The sequence below is a fragment of the Lepisosteus platostomus genome, chromosome 6, assembly GCF_059453375.1.
Source record: "Lepisosteus platostomus isolate fLepPlt1 chromosome 6, fLepPlt1.hap1, whole genome shotgun sequence".
In the NCBI taxonomy this organism is placed as follows: domain Eukaryota; kingdom Metazoa; phylum Chordata; class Actinopteri; order Semionotiformes; family Lepisosteidae; genus Lepisosteus; species Lepisosteus platostomus.
Window position 1 is genome coordinate 56,145,903 of NC_142616.1, and position 21,754 is coordinate 56,167,656.

At 38.5% G+C, this 21,754-nt stretch overlaps 1 protein-coding gene across 1 annotated transcript; it reads right to left on the bottom strand.

The window, feature by feature from the left end:
* Nucleotides 1–7,270: 7,270 nt before the first annotated feature.
* Nucleotides 7,271–11,875, bottom strand: bhlhe40 (basic helix-loop-helix family, member e40). Its single transcript, XM_088636439.1, has 5 exons — nt 11,385–11,875; nt 11,167–11,230; nt 10,757–10,864; nt 9,966–10,089; nt 7,271–9,495 (listed from the first exon to the last, which is right to left on the bottom strand). Exons 1-5 carry the CDS (start codon nt 11,459–11,461, stop codon nt 8,639–8,641), a joined length of 1,230 nt encoding a protein of 409 aa, XP_088492565.1. The 5' UTR covers nt 11,462–11,875; the 3' UTR covers nt 7,271–8,638.
* Nucleotides 11,876–21,754: the final 9,879 nt, after the last annotated feature.

The following is a 21,754-nucleotide window of genomic DNA, read 5'->3' on the forward strand; positions in this document are numbered from 1 at the left end:
GGTATGGTGTAATACTGATCACCCTTCATCTAAAAACATTGAACAATTCCCTGCTGACAACAGTCATTGGTCTAAAGATGTGAAATAGTAATGCTTGGGCGTGAAAATATGAACAGCAAGTAGGATTCCAAGACCAAAAACTGTCCTCTTATAAACTAATCAAATTGCTTACTTTACAGATTAATAAAAAAAACTGACATTTGTTAGGTGTGTATAAACTTGTAAACTATTTCAGAAATGGTAATACATTTTAACCAATTCTAAGATGGCCAGTCCTGCACAAGGCAAACTACAGGGGAATTGTTATAAATAATTAAATTAATTTTAAGAGCAGCTTTTTCACCCTGCATCTCACAATTGGGAACCCAATGAAGCTCAGCAGATGTTGTCTTGGCCAGTACTTGGATGAGAGACCTCCAAGGAAAGCAAAGATTGCTGCTGGAAGAGGTGTTAGTGGGGCCAATAAGCTTACCCTGTGGTCTGTGTGGATCCTAATGCCCCAGTCTAGGGACACTATACTGTAAAAAGGTGCCATCCTCCATATGAAATGTGAAACCAAGGTTCTGACTTTCTGTGTTCATTAAAAGTCCCAGTATGTTTCTTGAAAAGACTAGTACCCAGGCGACCTGAACAATTTTCAAATTGGCCTTTAACAATCATCTCCTAATAATCCACATCTATAAATTGGCTCTTCACTCCTCCCCATTGATAGCTGGTGTGTGGTGAGCATACTGGCACACTATGGCTGCCATCACATCATCAAGGTGGGTGTTGCACACTGGTGGTGGTAGAGGGAGCCCTAATTACCTGTAAAGCCCTTTAAATAGAGTGTTCAGTGAAGTGCTTTATAAGTGTAAGGAATTATTATAATTATTGATTGAGTTTAAAGCTGAAATCTTTTTCACTTAAGTATGAACTTTCAGGATTCTACCAGTAGGTGGTACTCTATCACAATGATACAATACACTACTCTCGCGATTATCTATGAAACTCTCCTCAACAGGAACAACATTTAGCATTATTAACAACATAATAGCCTGCCAACTTGTTGTTAAAACCCAGATCATCTACTGTACGTCAGAATACAGAATGACACTTACATTGTGTTTCTAACTTGCCTACGAAAAATTGAGAAATTCCTGAATCAATTTTTGGTATTTTATTATTATTATTATTATTATTATTATTATTATTATTATTATTATTATTATAACTAATAGCCAACTCTCAAACTTACTTAATTGAGGCACGTCTGGAAAACATTCTTAATTGCTTAACAAAGTAACTGCAAAAAAACAATAAGAAAAAAGCACTACTATATTACGTTGTCGATATGTGCATTAAACTGTTGAAATTCTCAAAACGTTTGCATTACAAGGTCAGGACCACAGCTACCTGTGCCCTGTTTCTGTTTATTTGAAAAAATGAAATGTGTCTTTTTCTTTTTACAAATACGTGACAGTACTACGTGTACAGTACTTGTAGCATTTTCTGATGCAATGACAATACAAGAGGTGTACGTCATTAGTTGATTCTTGTAACCCAGGAATAATCTAATTGTACATCCATTAACAGTTATTGACACGACCCTGCGTTTCTGTGCAATGATGAAGCTCATTTCCGTCACCAGCAGAAGTTAAATCCAGGAAGAATAATCTTAGTTTTGGAAAATATATTGAAAGGGTTTGAAAAAATACTTTTATTGCTTTCACCTTATTAGATGTGACAAGCTCCAGGCTTGTGAATACATTTTTATGTTCTTTATCCTCAGCCACTCAAACGTAACCCGTAAAGCACATAAGTAGATATCATGTATTTCACAAAATAAACAGAAATGCTTCAATACCGAGTAGCACACCACACGATTAAAGGTCGTCAGCTATCTTTATCAAGGGACAGCAACCTGTAATGCCCAGGTTGTCTATGAAAGACTGATTAGTACAAATAAACGTATGTGTACTGATAGACCGGTAACGGGGTTATAGAAGGTTACCACCCATGCTTTCAGCCAGCTGAAGCTCCCTAACTAAACTACTAATCTACCATGTTATTTACCGGCTGTGAACAACGCCCACCAATCAGAGCCGCAGACCTGCAGGGAGCACAATGTGGCAGCGCATGTGACGGGCTGCAGCTTTTTTTTCAGTGTGGTCACACAGGGTGTCTCTTAAAGGCCTACTGTTTTTTTTTCCAGCGTGGAATCTGAAATAAAACACAGAATGTTCATAATAATTTCAAAGCCCCAGTTATAACAGTTAAGAAATGTAAATGCTCTTTCCCACATTAAAATGTATCAAACCAAAAAACCATTTCATTGTGATTACAGATGGTAAAATCGTATCAAACTGAGCTATGCAGATCTTTTATCGTATTTTTTTTCTGAATCGTGCATGTTAATATTATTTTTTTCTTCGCCCATCATAAAGCAACAGGAAACAGAATTGCCTTAATTTTAATATTTCTTCGGCTTTATGCGCATATCAAGTCACGGGGAGCTGCTTAGTGCTTGCTAAAGATCATCCTAACATAACTAGGATTAACCATTGATACGTACTATTACATATTAAAGAACACCTTTCAAGGTCTGCTTTGACTTTATGTGCAAAAAAGGTGTGATGAAAAGCTGAAAGTTCCACCCCCCGTAGCGATGTGATCGTGCGATTATAAATATTAATAATCATAACTCAATATCACAGCTACAGTACTCTCTGCACCCACTCTAACCTAGGAGGGTATCACTGTAAAAAAAAAACACCACAATCAACAACAACCGATAGGAGACCCAGCATTAGTGGGAGTAAAAAACAGTTCAACACTCTTATTCATAGAGTGTGACATTGACTATGGAGAAGCAGGTCAGCTGAGTCTCATCACCAAGGATAATGAAATTAGCTGGCTTGCCAAAGATGCTCACCAACAGGCCTTCTTAATTAGAGAGGGAAGAAAACAGGCATCCACATTTGCAATGCGCAAATGAGGGAATAAAGGAAATCACTATCCTTAACTTGGCGGTCTCTGTGATTGTGTTAATGTTGATATAAAATAAAGGACAATAAAGTTTTGGCCTTTAAAAGTTTCAAATGACCATGATCAAAATGGCTACATAAGTCCATACTGTGAAAACCCTGATGAGTGTTCCCTTTCATTTTCTGTGATGTATACTAATACCAGTTGTACATAGGGAAATACTATTTGATATGGTGTTCATACTGGTTAGGCTCCCACCAATATACTACATATTCATTAATTTGTATAGTACAACCCAGATTTCATGCTACAAATGAGCACTTGCAAGTGAAAGATCCAATTTATGTCTGTGATTTTTGTATTTCTTGTAATATGTGTTAATAACACCCAGTTCTTTAAAAAAAATATTAAAATGTGTCTGAATTCTGAACTGGGCTTATTTAACACGTCAGGAAGACTGCAGTAAAAATGGTGTGTTCACTTTAAGACCAACTCCACATGTGACCTGTTGATAATGTTCACATACTGATTCACCTTAGCCTTTAAATCACATTCTGTTACCAGGGAACTTTCTGTCTGGCACTCAAAGATTGTTAACCCTTTATTTTCTGATTATAAGAAAAGCTATTTTAAAAGGTGCAAGAGCCCATACTGTAACTGTACCAGTAAAAACATGAGCTTTAGCAGAGTGAAATCAGATGACATGGAGTGATTTGGGAAAGTTGTCCATCTTAGTATCTTATATCTATTAAAAATATTACTTTTATTTATAAGCTTGTCTCATTTAGTCACTTTGGGTTTTAATGTTTGAAACACATCACTGAATAATTGTTACCTGCCCTGGAAAGTCAGACTCTTCAAATTACATTTCTGATTTTTTAAGTGTTTTTTTTGTTGTTGCTTACAGCCTAAATGTATATATAAAAAAAAACAAAAATGGATAAACGTAAACAGGTAGGCTATGTCAAGCCAATATAGAAAAATAAAACTTGAAGACCATGGGGCTGGGGAGAACAGGATTCATTTTTAAAACATGTAAATGAGTTTCTCACCAAATGTCCCTTACAACACATCACGTGATGTAGAGAGGACTAGGGTCATGATACATCATCTCCACCCTAATCCTGCATCATGACAATGGGGAGTCTGTCAGAGGGCGGAAGTGAAACATAATAACCCAAAGTCTGAAAAGATTAAACTTTTGTATTTACTAAATATGATCATGTTCCTTATTAATACAGAATCACAGCACTTCACTTTACCTACTATTACTGTTCATACACAGAAAAGAATACGTGTCCGTCCTACAAATTAAGACTAGACTTCCTACAGTCTGGCAGACACTAGATGACACAGCATTGTAGAGCAAACCACAGTCCTTCTGACTGATTAAAACGACTTAAGAACACATTTCAGGAATGTAGTTAACAGCATGCAATGTTAATTTTTGTTTAAACAAGAAATAGGAACATGTCACAATAAAAAAAATACTTTTTTTTTTACAAAAAAAATCTCTAGAGGGCATATATATATATACATTATCTTCTACTAACGAACTTTGTTTAAAATCAATTATTCAGTCATTTTCTATTTTTACTCAGGACATTCTGGTAAATTTTAGATTGAAAAAAAAAGTATGAAATAGAAGTGAATAACAAATATCCCTTCACCCTTCAGTAAGCGTATTCAGTATCTTCTCCGTCTCCTCAAGTACTAAACCTCCCACTACAAGCATTCACTACTCGTAACTAGAAGAGGCTCAGCAAGCGTTACTGTGCCTAATCACGGTGAGATCAGGTTTCTATTGACCGGATGCCAGACACATCTGTTCCCGGAATCAACAGCACCGTATTTAGTGCGGAGGTTCACATGAAATACTGTGGAAGAGAACGTGACATTATTTCACTTCTTGGCGGAGGTCACTGGCAGGGTAGACCGTTTAAAACAAGAAGTCTTTAAGACGCGCACGCCCACCCTGTCTGACTGATATCTTAAAAGATAGCGCACATACTCCCACACCCTTTCCTCTCGGCAGTCTGGGCTTGCCTTCTGTGCAAATTTAGAGCTACCTTTCTGATGACCCTAACTCGTCAGAGGCGGCGTTGTCAACGTTGCGTTGAGAAAACAAAGGAAACATTCATCGCAGGCAGGTTAATCGCGTGATTTCTGGAGCGCACGCAGTGGGTCCCACCACAAATTTGTACACTGGAAGTGTGAAGTTTTGTGTTCTTTGATTAGCTTCTAGTTATATATAATGTACTGCTGACAGATTCGTCACTACTTTTGACAAGACCAAAAAAGGATAACACCAGCAGTAGCCTCAGCCGATCTCTTGAGGAGAGGAAACTTGGTGAATCGGCCTCAGTTTAGATGTTGATAAAATTGTATAAAATATTAACGAATGGGCCTTATAGTCACTCGGGTAGCTTTTTTGTATACAGTGTGAACGCAGGCGTTCCCCACTCCACCTGAGTTCTGAAACTTGTCGACCCTATTTGCATTTTCGCTAGCTGAAGATAAGTCCTGACTGGAATAGGAATGAATTAGACTTTACAGCCATTTTTTTAGGCGTGAGTAATGGAGCTTTCATTTACGAGCACTGATGAAATTATACACAAATCCCCCAGAAAGGTTGATAACTGGTATTTAAATCCTGATTTACAGTAAAAGAAAAGCGTGAAGTTCGGAAGCACGGCGGGTTTTTCAACGGTCTGCATTTTCGATGCCTTTTTTAAAAATATGTTAAAATACTGCCTACTAATAAAACATCACAAGAGCGTAGTCCTAAATGGTATGAATATTGTATGCAGGATATTTTATAGTTCTTAACGACCTGGCATTCACCTCAGTGAATAAGGTAGGTACAGAGTACAGAGGTGACTTTTTAAGGCGTGATCAGTCTAGTTTTGGACATCATCGGAAGGGATATTTTCCTGATATCTAAGGCACGTGTATTAAGCCTGAATGCCTTCAAATACTAGAAATGGTATAGAAATTAATAATATTGTTCAGAATACCGTATTATTGCTATATTATTCAGAATACAGCATAAGAGCAAAGAAAAATGATCCTTACACTGCCATGTGTTATTTCTACATGGTTACAGATATCTTAAATGTCTAAAACCCCGCAGTTTAAGCAGGGTTAATCGTGATCCAGGTGCTAGATGTAAATTTAATAAGTGTCTTGATTAATTCAGTAATTCAATTTCCAATGGTGTACAAATTACGTGTTCCTTGTCTCTGGGAGCCACTGTTACGTGACATTATATTTTAAATTGTAAAGCTACAACATCCGAAGTGAGTGGCACAAAAAATAGGTTTCTGAAAAGAATGAAGCGCCTCCTTCTTAAGGTGTGGGTTTCATTGCTTTTCTTAAGCAATGTGGAAAGATAGATCACACGAAAGATGACGAACATAAAAAATGACACTGCATCTTCATGCAAAAGCAGAAAAGAGAAGATTTGGAGACTCCTGAAAATGTGCACACCTAACTCAGGGCTCCCCAACCGGGGAGTCACGAACCCCTAGATGTCCGTGACGGTACTGCAGGGGGTTCGTGAGATTGGTGACGGAAACGTCAATGTCAAATTAAAGAGTCCTATTAATAAATAACAATGTAATAATGAGAATAAGAAAAACAACCGTAGTAATATTAATATTTTACAAAGTGAAAAGAAGCAATGTTAAGATGGTTGCTGTAGCATTATCTACATTAATTGAAAGGTTTGATTAAGTTAAAATTTCAAGGGGGTACTTGTGACAAATAATTAAGGTTGAAGGGTTTCAGCTGACAAAAAGGTTGGGAACTCCTGCTTTAGACAGATATTACCCCTCCTGGGGGTATAAATCCACCAGAGTTAATTTTCCAGTTACTAAACTATTATAATATGAGATCATTTCATTTAATAAAATAGCCTGCCTGCAATGTAGTTCTAGACCTAAGAGAATATTAATGAGAGTAAAAGGGCTTTATTGGAAAAAAGAAATAAGCCTCACTCATGACCATAATCTTCTAGTGCCACCTTCAGTGTGGATTGAAAAAAACCCATCCTGTCATCATGTCAAGTGATATATTCACATGATTCTCATCAGCTATTGGGATAGTAATTAACCCCAAGATGAACAGAGTGTCTATTTTTTACCACTATGTAGTGGGGTTGAATTCACAATCAGTCTGAGCTGAGAAGTAGGTTAAAAAAAGTTATAATGAACAGGTGGTTGACATGATCCCTAACAACTTCAAAGAAATATTCCCAACTCTTTGAGTCAGGAGGTTGAAAATGAATAAACTTAACAATGTATTCATCAAAACATTTTATTGCCATTGGCATTTAAACAAGAAAGCTTACATTCCACAGGGAAAAAATACTTTATTAATACGCTTATATAATGTATATCAACATTTACTTTATAGACAAAATATATACATCAGACAACCTTCTGGTAGGTCCCAAAATAAAAAAAAAACCCAAGTACCTCTTCCTATACAAAACTAATCTTGTTTAAAATGTTACATTCACTTTTCTTTCTTTACTTTAGACTCCAGTATTTATACAAATACATTTAATAAACATCTGATATCAGTTTATTAGCTTCAACAAGAAAAGGCAACAGCATGAACAAAGAACAGGTTGAACTTGAATATTAAGAATAATGCAAATCAGGGCTAGCACAGTGCTATGTACACGTTTCTTTTACATATATGACTCTTTCTAGCCGTAATGGTAATATCTGCAGAACACGTATCAAAAATAGAGATGTACAGGTAGTATAAACAAAGTAGTTACAAGAGCTTACATTACCATTTTCTTTCAAGGCTACTGCATAATGGTAATGAAATGCAAACTAAAAATTAAAATGCATTTGTGCAAATCCTTTCCCCCATCTGCAAAGAATGCTGCACAAGAAGCCTGAAGAAACAGCTGTTGTCTTCATTCTTAAAAATGCCTGGGTGTACCTTTCTTTCAGGGGAAGCAATGAAGAGTAGGGAGAGCAATTCCGTTACTTTATAGTGGCTGCTCTGGCCCACATAAGGTTTCAAACAGGGGAAAGCCACGGCTAATATTTGGTGTAAAAAACAGGATGATCTGTTTCCTTTTCAGCAGCTGCTAATACAAGTAGTATAGATCCTCCTGTCCTACATTTACAGCACATAAACTTAAAAGCAGCATCTACAGGGTTTTTACATTCAACCAAGGTGTCTGTGCAAAGGGGACGTCCTGGTAAATAGGGAGTTTCTATATTTCACATTCTCAACACTGCTGGACATTCAACAGAAGGATAGAGGGAGCCTTCTGGTATGCAACCAACGTATGTTTTGGCCTTTACATACTGTATAATTTAACATTTTCTTTAAAATTTACCTTCTTCACAGTGTCTCACTGGTACAACCCTTTGCTCTTTCTCAACACCCTTGTGAACAGATCAAGAATGCCGACTGGCATCTCTGTTTTTTTTCTCAGCATCAGGTTTAGAAGGTGGGGCTGGCTTCCAAGCGTGGTGGCGTGCTTCCACTGCAATGAAACTGGGTCAGAAGAACTGCTGCTACCAGAAGGACTCCATTCATGCTGTTGAGTTGTTGTTGTTTTTTCCTTCCTTTAGTAGTTAACCAACCGGTGGTTTTGTCTTTAAACAGCGCCAACCTTTAGAGCGCAGCGGTTTCCAAGTTCTCAGTCTTTGGTTTCTGTGTTTAAGGGAGGAACCTGTTTCAAAGCCTGAAGCAGGGCAGGAGAGTCCATGGGGGTCTGCGCAGCCAGTGGAGAGCCCACTCTCGGGGACATCAAGAGCGACGATGGGTGCTTCTCGGGGGACAAGCCCCCTGCCACTGACCCTGGCAGGCCAGGGTATAAAACTGGCAACGCACCGGGGTACCAGCATTTCTCCAGCATGGGCAAATATGCAGCGGCTGAGGGTGGGATCAAGTAAAAAGGCATGCAGAGTGGAGCCTGGTGTGGAGAAAAGCCTAGAAAGCTACTGTTATTCCCCAGCAATTCTCCGCCAGAGAGGGACTCCTCCTCTGAAGACTCAGTCCTGATTCTTTTCATTGGCGGGTCATCGCTCTCTTGCTTAATGGAGCCTGCCACTCGGTCAGCTAAGGCATACTTCAGTTCACTCTCCTTGCCGAAGTACTGCCGCTCCATTTTTGAGTCATTTTTCTCCAGCTCTCCACCGTAGCCACTGTCAGTGTCTGTGTCACTTCCGCTCTGTTCCCCACTTCCCTGGGGATAAGTCCTCTGAATAACGGGCACACAGTTCTTCCCGTGACCCTCGAAGATCTTGGGCTGCAAACCGGCAGGCTTCTCTTTGTGGTCATGAGCTTTGAGGCCAAGATCCTCCATTCGGGGGCTGGGTGTTCTCTGCAGGACCTCAGACGCTACCTTGTGCAGGTGGTTGATCATATGGGAAGGGGTCAGCTCTCGTCCACTCTCCTGGTTGGCCAGGTACTGCAGAACTTCCTTTGCACACATGTGAAAACCAGACCGGAACATTTCCTCGCTCACGTCAGGGCTGTGAGCTGGATGGTCACCTTAATAAAAAAGAAAAAAAGAAGGAACTTCTAATTAATCATCCTGACCGTCACAGAATAGTTGCACTGGAACTTAATTTCAATACAAGATGCTTGCAGACATCCCGTATTAAAAGGTTATTCACTAAGTTACTGCACTACTCAGTAAATAAACATTTAATTTTTGTGTTGGGATTTTGCTACTGAAAAGCTATTTTGAGTTCTGAGAAAAGACATAACATTTCATCTTGCAGAAAATGTCTACTGGAATAGAATGTTTCAAGGGAATTTTGCCATTCAGACATGACATTTTGAATGATACGCACAGGCTTATATTTACATATTATTCCTGATTTAGCAGCTTAGAAATGTCACATGCAATCGCCCTTTGCAAAGACTCCTTTCAATAAACGTAATAAAATCAAAAGCCAAAAACGTATGCTGTTATCTATTAATCTATGCATTTACATTTGAAGTTGCACATTACTTACCGACTTGCAATCCATTCTGTAGTGCGATGATTTTTTGCTGCTGTTGTTCTAAGAGGCTAGTGAGGGCTTTCACGTGCTTTAGGGTCAGCTCCAGAACCACCGCCTTTTCCAAATGGCCCAAAGTCTGTAAATAAAAAAAGTCTGATAAGCACGCAGATAACTTATGTAACAAACTGTGGCTGACAAAGCTGTGATCATCAAAAGCAGTTTAAGAATAACGTGATAGAATGAACAAGAACTTTGAAATATAAAATAAGTAAAAATACGAATCCCTCTAACTATAAATCGTACAATATTTGTAACGCATCAACAAAGTGCATACAATTACGCGTTACAATTGTTAAAGGATGGGCACCGAACGGTAATTTTAAAAGAAGCATTTTTATCAACAAGTTAAAACCAAATAAAAAGCCTTTGAATATCAACAATTCCCGTGTTTATATTGTTTCCACATAACCATATTTTCAAGTGATATTAACACAATTACCGTACCTATAATCACTTCATATCCGATCAAAAAATAAACTAGAATTTTTATTTTCAAATACGCCATTTGGCACCTATGATCCTATCCTGTGGAACTTTTCGGTACTTTCGGTACAACTGCAGAAGCTATATAATGTCAAGGCGAATGAATAAATCGAAGAAAGGCTTTGATCCATTCCCTTGATAATTTCCCATGTAAAGTCAGCTGCCCTTCAAGAAAACCCTACGCCAACAAGCAGATGGCGCTTTATACCACAGTTGATTTCTATTTAAAAAAATTGACTTTATTCCAAATTCTAACTTACAGTAAGTTTAAGGTGCTCTGGCAACAAATCCTTAAGTTGAGCAATGCATTCATTAATTCTGTCACGCCTTTTCTTTTCAATGAGTCTATGGGGCAACTTGTAAGTTTCCTAGAGAAAAAAAAAATCAACAGTTAGGTTCTTGTTCAAGTATGCACGTTTAAGTACACTATGTAAATTTAAAACCAGCGAAAGAATGAATGCATTATAAGTTTAATTTAAAATTATATTTACGTTATTGCATTTTTAGCCCATTAAATACATACATATATGGTATAAGCATACATCAAAATAATGATAAATGCCTCGATTAAATACATGTTTAACTTACAAAAACAGCTTTCAAATGACATATAAAAGATCCACCAGAGAGGTATTTCAAATTGTAATCAAGAAGAGAGAGCGTTTCGTACCTTGCTGTCTTCCCCTCGCTTTATTCCTCTTCTGGGCTTGTACACGTACATGGGGAAATCCATTCTACAAGCAATATGAAAACGGGGGAAAATAAGATGTCTGCATTTGAAGAACGGCTAACTTTATCAAACTTGCACGAATTGCGCGACACACAGAAGAAGAGACAAACTGCAGACTGGAAAATGCACAAATCAGCTGTTAATAGACACGTACATACCCTTGCATGTCAGGGATTTCCAACGATGTGTGTTTTGTCATGCAAGGGGGTGGCTGCGCAGCTGTGATCCTTTCCATTTTCTTTTCTGACGACGAAACCAACGTGAAACAAGGTACGATAGTCAAAAGTTTTTTTTTTTCGTTTCTCCCGTTCAGTCGCAAAACTGAATATGAAAAGTGTATATGATTTAGTAAAAAAAAAAATCAAAAGACCGCTCTTGCTCTGACGTTTTATTTTTTCTTCTTCAGATTTTGCGAGCTGCTTATTGTTCTACGCTTTACTTTTCATCATCCACGATGTCTCTTGAAAAGCAGAACGACAGCGCTCACGACGTTATCACCCAGCGATCCAAAGCGCAGTCGGCTGTAGTTTGAAGCTGCAGGCTGGGTTAAATGTATGGGAGTGGGTGGATTGGGCTACGTGTTAAATAAACCCTGTGACTACAGACACGTCTCTAGCTCAGTAACTGACCTACCTCCGTCACATGAGCCTCACGTGTTGGACAGCACTTTCAACTGAACTACGAACAACCCTTTTTTTTTTTCCTTGTTAAGGAGGATCTGCACGAAAACGTTACGCCCCCGTCACACTTGTGTGTCCCGTGTACCACCATGCTCCACTTAAGTGTGCTACAAAGCAGCATCCCCGGAGCATCAAAGACTTTTCATTACAGATGAGGTTTTCGGCATTGTAGAAAACGGGGAGGGTAGAGTACCCGATTTTAAAAGGGAATCGATTAATCTTGCATGCTGCTATGTAATGTTGAAATCACATAAAAGAATATTAAAATCGGTAAACGTGACACTACTTATATTCTTTCCAAAAATGAGAAACCTCGACCTCACCCCGTGCCTTTGAAGTGTTGCGATTATTTTCAAATTGTATCAACTACATGTCGAACATAGTACATTTTTCCAATGGCTATGTCGCTACTCCGCATTTTTTAATTTAAATCTCTGTGTGGATTTCTGACTCGTGAGGTTTTCTTATACCAACGCTGATGTTATTCACGGCAATCTGAATAGAGCTTGTCATGTTACCAATAATCAGCGACGCCACGTTTTTAGGATTTCCTAGGTATGCACGATATAATTCTGACAAGGCTGTGCCAACCTTGAACCACGGAATGTCTTCTGTACAGTTAGTTCACCTCTAAATCGTGCTTGACAAAAAATTTAAAATTACAATACTATTAACTAATATTAAGTACCGTGACCACAGTGCAGTGCAGACAGCATTACTAAAGTTAACTGATATGTGACGCAAGATTTTGGACTCCTAGTCTTAGCGCAATACGAATTCCTGCTACAAACGTGAATACCAGGCAATTCATTTAGCAGCTGTGCGGGTCTTTTAAGGTTACTGAAGACTAGCATGATCAGAGATGTTAATTTCATTTTGAAGCTTCGGGTTCAGACAGTTGCGCTTTTTATATATATGCAAAATGATATGTAACCACATACGGGTATGCTTGCATTGCGTGAAGATCTAATCCTTTCGGCTGAAGTGAGCTCTGTATACCGTTCTCTTTTACTTTAGTGTTCTGTTGTCGACAGCCATTTACAACATTCAAGTCGATGTGAATTCGCCATTAAAATAACTAGTCGTATATTATTCTGAAATGGAAAAAATATAAGCAGAAAATGCCGTATAATGCATTATTATTATTTTTCCTCCCTTGTTGGTTTGTCTCGAAACCGTACTTAGAATAATTTATCGGTTTAGCTATCCAGCTACTCAAAACCAGAAAAATAAGATGGTCCACTTTTTCAGCTATATTTTATAATATGGTGTGAGGGGCAAACGCTTTGAAAACATTTCCAGTTGAATAATATAACGCCTTCTCAGTGTAAAACCTAAATGCAATGTGTTTATTAAATGTTCTTGCAATTCGTAAATTGGGTTGAATTGAGAGTGCTTTAATTTAAAAATACAGCTTGCTCAACTTCACAATTTCCACTTTAAGGCAGAAACACCACTCTTCACGGTTTTTTAGTTAATGTCTGTATTATGTCTATTTGAGGAGAGCTAGCCGGTGAGTAAATAACACTAAACTGCTACCTAAATGTCAGAATGGACTACAGAAAAATGCAATAGAGAATGATACACAATGGGTTAACACAAGCTGTGATTTCTAGTCAGACACCCAGTGGTGTGCATTTTAATAGTGTTTACTCAGGGACCTGAGTGTTTACTCGACATATTATCTGGGTAGGACCTATGCAGACACGGTGTTATTTCGTGTTGGTTCCATCTGCCCATCCACGTGCACCTGTTTGACAATGTGTCTGTAGCAGATCGGTTTGCTGCTCAGTGCACCACCAGCAGTCACGTTGATCTCCTCATGGCAGCGAGAGGAGAACCAGATCCCTGCCACTGACGTCACCCACTCATTAAACCCTGAGCACCCGGCACGCTGAGACAGCTCTGCCAGCGCCGCCTGTGCTGATTTGCATGACCAGCGCCTTGCAAACAACGTGCTTTCGCCTAGTTGGTGCCGTAGCTGCCAATCCAAAGAACAGCAGACTACCGTTTTTGGTACAACGGAAACCCGACAGTGACAGACGAGGTACAAATCCTGCAATCTGCAAGTCGCCACTGAGCGCGCACTCGTTGAAGCTATTTTCCCAGTTTTAACAGTACGTGATCCTTAGCTGTGCCTTTTTAATCACATTTTAAACAAAATCCCGCGTATTCCCCGTTAGTTTAACAGATAGCAGTAATGAATCACCAATGTATTCCTTAGACTGTACTACATGCCAGTATAAATTTAATATCGGTATCCGACGTTTGGAAAATCCAAATAGGAAACCCCCCCAGGATTAATATGAAGCATTTTATTAATTTTCTTTGGCAGGAAAAAAATAAAATATACCGTAAAAAACTACTAGCCAACATAATCTGGGGTTTGTCGACAATTTAGTACATATTTAACGCATTGAAATTCACGATTCGAAGACGGTAAAGAAAAATGCCCGTTTACTGTATGTGTACAGTGACTATGTGTACAATGTGCATGCTTTCAATGTATTTGCAATACATTTTATTCAGATCTGGTTAGAGAAGGTCCAGGAAAATACATTTCTCTAACCTTTTTGTTTTCTTTTAAAGATTAAAAAGCACGATGCTCTGTGTGAGATCATGATTGCACCAACTCCAGTGTGACAGAGTGACGCGAAGCAGCAGTTTGCCTCCACCATTTAGAGTGTCTGAACCTTTTTCATAGGACGTAGAGCAACATCATGTTGTGGACATCTCGAATCGGCAAGATGCTGCCGTTCTGCCTGGTTCCATAAAACCAGCGAAAGAATGAATGCATTCATGCGCCCTTGTGGTTTTCCTGGAAACGTCGACTGTAATGAAATCCAAAGCAAGCAGCGTTTCTCAATTTTGCAAAGCCTGAAAGGCATCCAGCGAGTGCCAAGACCGAAAGAGCAACTAAAAATACTCTTGACACCTGATTTATAATTCATCTGCGCGCTGAATAGTTAGCATCACATAATAAGCCATCAGCCAAAAAAACGTATCGATATTAGCACTCTTAAAGGAAACACCCAAAATGCCCGTAAATGCAATGGAAACCAATTAATTTCCCGACAAAAATATGTACAGTATGTGTGCGCAAAAACAGGTCTGCAGGTTTGCCTAGCCTAACATTGCACCGTATGTTTCTCACCTGTACAGTATACGTAAGCCAACCTCCCAAAAACTCGTCTGCTTAATTGTAAACCCTATCTGGGTGCTGTATTGGTATCAATGCATTCCAAGAAAAAGTACAGATGAACAAAAGACGGTGTCTGAAAGACAAAAGAACTGTATTTCAAGGTATATCTTACCCAGTTCAAAAATAATGGCGTTTGTACGTTGTATAACACTATCATAAATAGCAGTTATGTTTTGGGAGCATCGTGATGATGCTAAATGTCTAAAATGGTTTACATTTATAGCGTTACACGGATTTCCGGTTTTGTAGTGTAATTATGTCAGCATTTGGTAAAGGACTATTTTATCAATAACAATTTAAAGCACTATTTAGTCCTTGGATTATTTTTTACATGGCTCCTTATGCATTATTTAGTATCTGATCTGAAAAAAACGTTAAACAAATCAGAGCATTCACAAAAATCTGTTGCATCAATGTGAATGGCCTTTTAGTCCAGTCACCATATTCAGGATTAAATACAGAAGAACATAAGAAAGGTTTCAAGTCTTTTGGCCCATCTAGCCCATTTGGCAGTTAGTAATTAATTAATCCAAGAACCTCATCCAGACCTTTTTTTGAAAGAAATCAGTATATCGGTTTCAAAAACATGGCAGTGTAAATTGTTTCATACTGACATAAGCCTCTGGGTAAAGAAGAGCCTCCTGTTTTTGTTTTAAGTGTACTTCTTTGTAGTTTCTACTCGTGCCCTCTGGTTTGTGTTTCACTGTTCATTCTGTGAACCAATATACATCACTGATAACTTGCAGAAATGTATAACTTTCCATCTGTGTAAAAACACCCCGTAACTTCAGGACTTTTTTACTCGAAAGCCCTAAAAGGCCTGGGGAATGTTGTTCTCCTTGTTGACCCCTGAACTAAGCCTTGGGTGTACCCCTTAGAAAATTAGATTTGCTTTAGTTTCACAGCCAAAACAGGCCGAAGTGTGAATTTGTGGAATCATGCATAGAAAGTTTGCGGCTTTTTGTTCTTGCCAATCGGTGGAAAATATTTCTCAGTTTGTCGTAAAGTAGAAATAACGTTAAGGAATTTGTCAATAAATGCCCAGTGCGCAGGACAAACTCAAAACCTCTAGATTGTACGTTTCTAAGTATACAGAATCACAAACTGACATACATTCTGTAAGAGTTGTTTAAAGCTGTTAGGTAGGATTATTTGCAGAGTTAAGTGGTGAATTCATTCGATATTAGTAATAACTCCATTTACTATAATTTTATCTTTTAGAAGGGAAAGATGCTGGAAACATATTCCCAAATGTATAAATGCACAGTTAAACATTTTTGTTAATATGCTCAAGGTGATACAAATGGTATATAGAAATGTCTTTGCAAGAGATGTATTTGTTAAAGGCACTTGACGTCGAGAGTGGAGCTAAAAAGACAAAAAATAGCTTTTCTGTTGCATTTAATTATGTCAAAACCATAAAGCTATCCTTTGAGACGTATTTGGAGCTAATAAAAAATTAAGCCGAGCAGACAGTGTATGACCGTACAGTTTCAGGGCTACAGCTTTTCTAATGTCTTTATATTTTTTCAAACCAAAAGTGACCACAATTACAGAATAACCCAATTTCAAAAGTAATACTATCTCTGATAACACACCATGTGCTTCTGAGAGTGGTAAACTTGTATAAATGAGTCGTGCATGATTAGAATTAACTTGATCCCTTTTGGAAAATAAATGAAATAAGAAGTAATGATCCAGAGAGAAGCTTGAAGAATCAGTCTACAGGCCATCCAGTGCATTGACTGAATGAAAGTCTGAGTGTCAGCAGCCATATCACTCTGCAACTCACAACTGGCAACCCACTGAAACTAAGCAGGTGTGAGCCTGGTCTGTACCTGGATGGGAGACCTCTTGGGAAAAACTAAGGTCACTGCTGTAAGAGGTGTTAGTAGGGCCAGCAAGGGCGCTCACCCTGTGGTCCATGTGGGTTCTAATGCCCTAGTATAGTGACGGGGACACTATACTGTTAACAGGCGCCGTCCTTTGGGTGAGATGTAAAACCAAGGTCCAGACTCTCTGTGGTCATTAAAAATTCCAGGGTGTTTCTTGAAAAGAGTAGGGGTGTAACCCCATTGGCCCTTACCAATCATGGCCTCCTAATAATCCCCATCTATGAATTGGCTTCTTTACTCTGTTCTCCTCCCCACTGATGATGGCTGCAGTCACATCATCCAGGTGGATGCTGCACATTGGTGGTGGTGGAGGGGAGTCCCTATTACCTGTCAAGCGCTTTGAGTGGAGTATCCAGATAAGCGCTATATAAGTGTAAGCAATTATTATTATTATTATTAGTATTATTATTAGTATTATTATTATTCTATTCCACTGCAATAATGGAATTTAGTTGGCAATGAAATAGGAGACATAGATTACCCTGCTCTCAATGTCCAGTATCCAAAAGTAAACTTTTTCTGTCAGGTGATAAGAGAAAGGAGCACTGATCAGTTCTAAGAACACATTTTGCATTATTTCCAGGGTTAAAACAGATGACTGGTTAAAAAATGTCATATATGTGTAAGACAGCTGCACTCTAGGATTTTTAATGCTTACTACTGCTCAAGGCTGTAGAAAGACAGTCCTTAGAATTGTTTATACTATCTTTAACAGTCACTTGGAGGCCTGAGGTGGTAATATTTTATGTAATTTCCATGTTTTCCACAGCTACACTCTCAGCTTACATATTGCCTTTTTTTCATTACTCTGCCATCAAGCCTGACCTAAAGTGACCATCTTCTGAATTAACAACAGTAAAATTATAAAAGAGCTTCTCACTTGGAAAACGCACAGTCACATATATGAACAAAGGCATGTATAATACTCAGTTACATGGCAGAACTTTCTATAAGCTCTCTACACTACTGGCAGCTCCATTTTTAGCAATATTAGTATGGACTTTCATATTAATATAAATTTAGGTGGGAACATAATATAAAATGGTTGCTTTAACAATAGAAAAGTGTGAGCTCTGAGTTTTTTGCTGTCTACAAATACATTGAATTACTATAGCGATGCAACGTAGAAAGAGTAATGCAAAAAAGTATTTAACAAGAACCTGTTACAGGATGTAGCCATAAAGTATAAGCTGTTACAACCAAATTTGAATTGAGATTTGGTTTAAAAACAGTTCAAGATACAGGTTTAATATTCTGTAGCTTCAAATTTGGAAATATTGCAAATGCATTTCCAATTGGATAATAGCAAAGCGGACTTGTCCAATGCAAAGTAAATCTATATTATTTTGTATCAGCCTTTTCCTAACATTGTTTATTCCTCAATTCCAGAATTACAATATGCCAAGAATACATATCGGAAACATCAATACCTAAATGTTCTAGAACCAAAACTTGCGCCAAGTATCTCGTGTAAACCAATACTTCGTTTCCTTAAACCTATCCAAATTTTCTTTCTTAAGTTGGTCAACTCATTTCTTTTTAATGGAGTGAAGATGTTCAAGATAGAACATTTTAGAAAACACCACGGAAAAAAATAGACCTTCTGAAGAGGCAGTTGTTCTGCACCTGGTGCTCAGTGTATGTGAATGAAACATGTTGCCCAGGAGATTTCAGTTAGTGTCCTGAATGATCCGTATGTTGAAGGCACCTCTTATCACATCCTAGGTACTTTAGTAGAAGTCAGATCTATTGCTTTGAATGGTTTGGATCTCAAACCTCAACAATTGCTAGCACTCCTTTACCAAACATGCATGGTATCGGTTCCCTAATATCACTACATTCTTTACATCCCATGACCCAGGAATTTTATCGTAAGATCTAGTGTTGATGAGGCAGAACAGTAGTGCAGTGGTTAGCATTGCTGGAGCACAATTCTGGGGCCCTGGGATCATTTCTGGACTTGGGGCACTATTTGTGAGGAGTTCGTATGTTGTTCACGTGATTATAAGGGTTTCCTCTTGGAACTCTGATTTCTTCCCGCAGTCCAAAGACCTGTTAATTGGCTTCTTGGGAAAACTGGCCTTGGGTGTGTCTGTCTTGGAGCTGACTGGGGTCCTGTCCATGGAGTATCCTGCCTTGCTTGTGCTGTTTGCCAGAAGAAGCTCTGTCTCCCCCACAACCCCAAATTGGATGAAGCAGTTAGAAAGGATGGATGGATTTACTGGTGACTGAACTAAAAAAAGTCCCTAAAACCAGACTTATTTGAAAGTGTTTTTCGAACACGAAAGTAAATCTGCTTAAATTTGGTTCCTGAATATATATGAATTCCTATAGAAGAAACAAACCAAAAACAAACAAACAAAAAGAACCCACATTCAAACTGGCAACAATTACATAGCAAATGACAAGTTTTACAGGTAAAGGGCAAAATCTAAACAACAAATATGGCTGGCCTCAAGGGAAATGGAAAACCCCTGAAAGTTTTTAGGTTCATCAAACCAAAAAAGTCCAAACCATCTGTGCATCAGAGGACTGCCGTGGTAGTTGAGGTTTGAGTAATAAAGACAGCTTGTGGGTTCGTGGGAGGCTGTGTGAAGACAGAAATGAGTGTTGCCCTACAGTCTGATTGTTGATTTAAGGTCATGTTCAACATCACTGCAGGGGTAAGACACAAACAAACAACGAGAAAGAGTATAACACACTAGGCTGATTAACCATGGGGGCTGGGATGACTGCACACTATTTTCCAACAGGGGCCAGATCTGGTTTGTAGGTAATGTATACACTAAAGCCCATTTGATCTTAAAAGAGTTTACAGAAATGAAGCGTCTGTGGAATAACTAACATATTTTCGTCCCACGGAAAACCCAATGATACACGAGCAGCATGAGGATGTATGATATCCTGCTGGAATGTAGTCACTTCAGGAACTGGCCCACAGGAAGGTCAGCAAGTAAAGAGTCTTGACTTGATCAATGTAGTTGTGCAGCCTTGTCACCTGCATCAATCACTGCAAGTGAAGCTCTGTAGCATCTACTCACTCCTCTCCTGACAAGTAAACTTTGACCTGCCCATCAACCCTAGCAAAGTGATGTGACTTGTGGTTTCCCCGATTGTGGTCTGTCATTGATGGACTACATTTTGACATCTTCCCAGGTTAGATATTACTGGCTGTGAACACCCAAAGATTGGCCAGCAACAGTGTGCTGGCTCGTTTCAGCCTTCAACATACAGTACTGATGGCATGAAGCTATTGTCCTCCTGATAAGTGGAATATTTTGATTATTTTGTTTTGTTCTTTCTGTGTTACTCTTTCTCCACTTCACCAGACTCAGACATTCAATGGTTTAAATCACTTTATCACCTGTGCCTAATTAAGGTACTGTTGAGCTAATTGAGTGTTTATGCAACAGAGTCACTCAGATTTACCATGTCAGCCATGAATAATCAAAAATGAAGTCTAAAACATTTAATATAGAAAATCTGTGTGCTTTTTGTAAAATGATTTCATTATTTATAGCTGGTATATATTAGGGTCAAACACTAATGATTTAGTCAATAAAACCCTACCAGTAATTTTCAGTGACAAGTATTTACTAAAATATTGATGGTTTCTTGTTAAAGAATCTAAGGAGACATTGGCTGATCAGATTATAGAGGGTACTCCATAAAATTGTTAATTGGACATCAGGGCAGGCAATGAATATGAGCAGCAATTAGAGGCTTTGCAGTTGTACCTGTAAAACAGGCCTACTTTACTCACATTTTAAGTTACAGTAATCAGATAAGGGTCTGGTCAACTGCATATCTCATAAAACCCGGAGTGCTGAATTCTGACAGTGATTAGTTTAACACTGCAACTTGTTGTCCTTTATGTGACTGCTGAATTGAAAGCCTTCGCTCTAAGTTATGAAACTCTTGTGTCATATTTTCCTGCAGTACATCGACTTCTGTCTGCACGTCTCCTTGGTGTCATCAGCCTGCAGAACGATTTTAAAGAGACAGGGGATTTTGAGAAAACCCCTGCAGGGACAAACTTTATTTACTCTTTGTTTCTTGACAATTCCCCCCAACAGGGTGTGAAGAGATCTTCTAATGAAAGCTCAAGAACTGCAGCTCTTTTTGACTGGAAAATCTGCTCTGAATCGGGTCTGAAATCATTACTGTTGATGTCAAATTCTGCAAACTTTGTTTAGAGACCCTTTTCTAATGGCTTCTATTACTCTGAGAAGATCATTTAAATGTCATAATCCGCATCCTGCTCTCCTCTTTGCATATAGTCCAGGGATTCTCCCTTTTCTACATAGGTCCTGTTTATAACTACACCCTTTTTCTCTCCTGAAGACTCTCAGACTTCTTCCTGAGTCTGTTTTGCCTTCAAGCCATCCCCTCATCAAGAAGTTTCATCTGCCCTCTTTGTTACTCCATGTCCCTGATCTGTTGTAGTTTAACCAGATTCTACAATCTCCTCTTTGCAAGCCTTTTTCCATTTAAGATCCATTTTCCCTTAAAATATAAAAACATGCCACAACTTTCTTCTGTCTGACCTTCCTACATCAGTCTACTTGTAACATTTGTAACCTGTCTCAAATAAATGCTTTGTTTTTTTTTTTAGAATAGCAGTTAAGTATAATGTAACATTTGATAGTAACCTCTGGCTTATTAAACTGCAGTTGTGTTATGTGACTATAAAGTCTTAATTTTCAGTTCCTCTACAACAAAACATGACACTATCTTTCACGACACTATCT

Excerpts from the sequence above, each read along its gene's own strand:
- bhlhe40 (XM_088636439.1), bottom strand. The coding sequence starts at position 11,461 with ATGGAAAGGATCACAGCTGCGCAGCCACCCCCTTGCATGACAAAACAC. Across the intron at positions 10,090-10,756 it reads CAGAGCACCTTAAACTTACT|ACTTTGGGCCATTTGGAAAA; the intron begins GTAAGTTAGAAT and ends TTTTATTTACAG. Across the intron at positions 9,496-9,965 it reads ACAGAATGGATTGCAAGTCG|GTGACCATCCAGCTCACAGC; the intron begins GTAAGTAATGTG and ends TTTTTTATTAAG.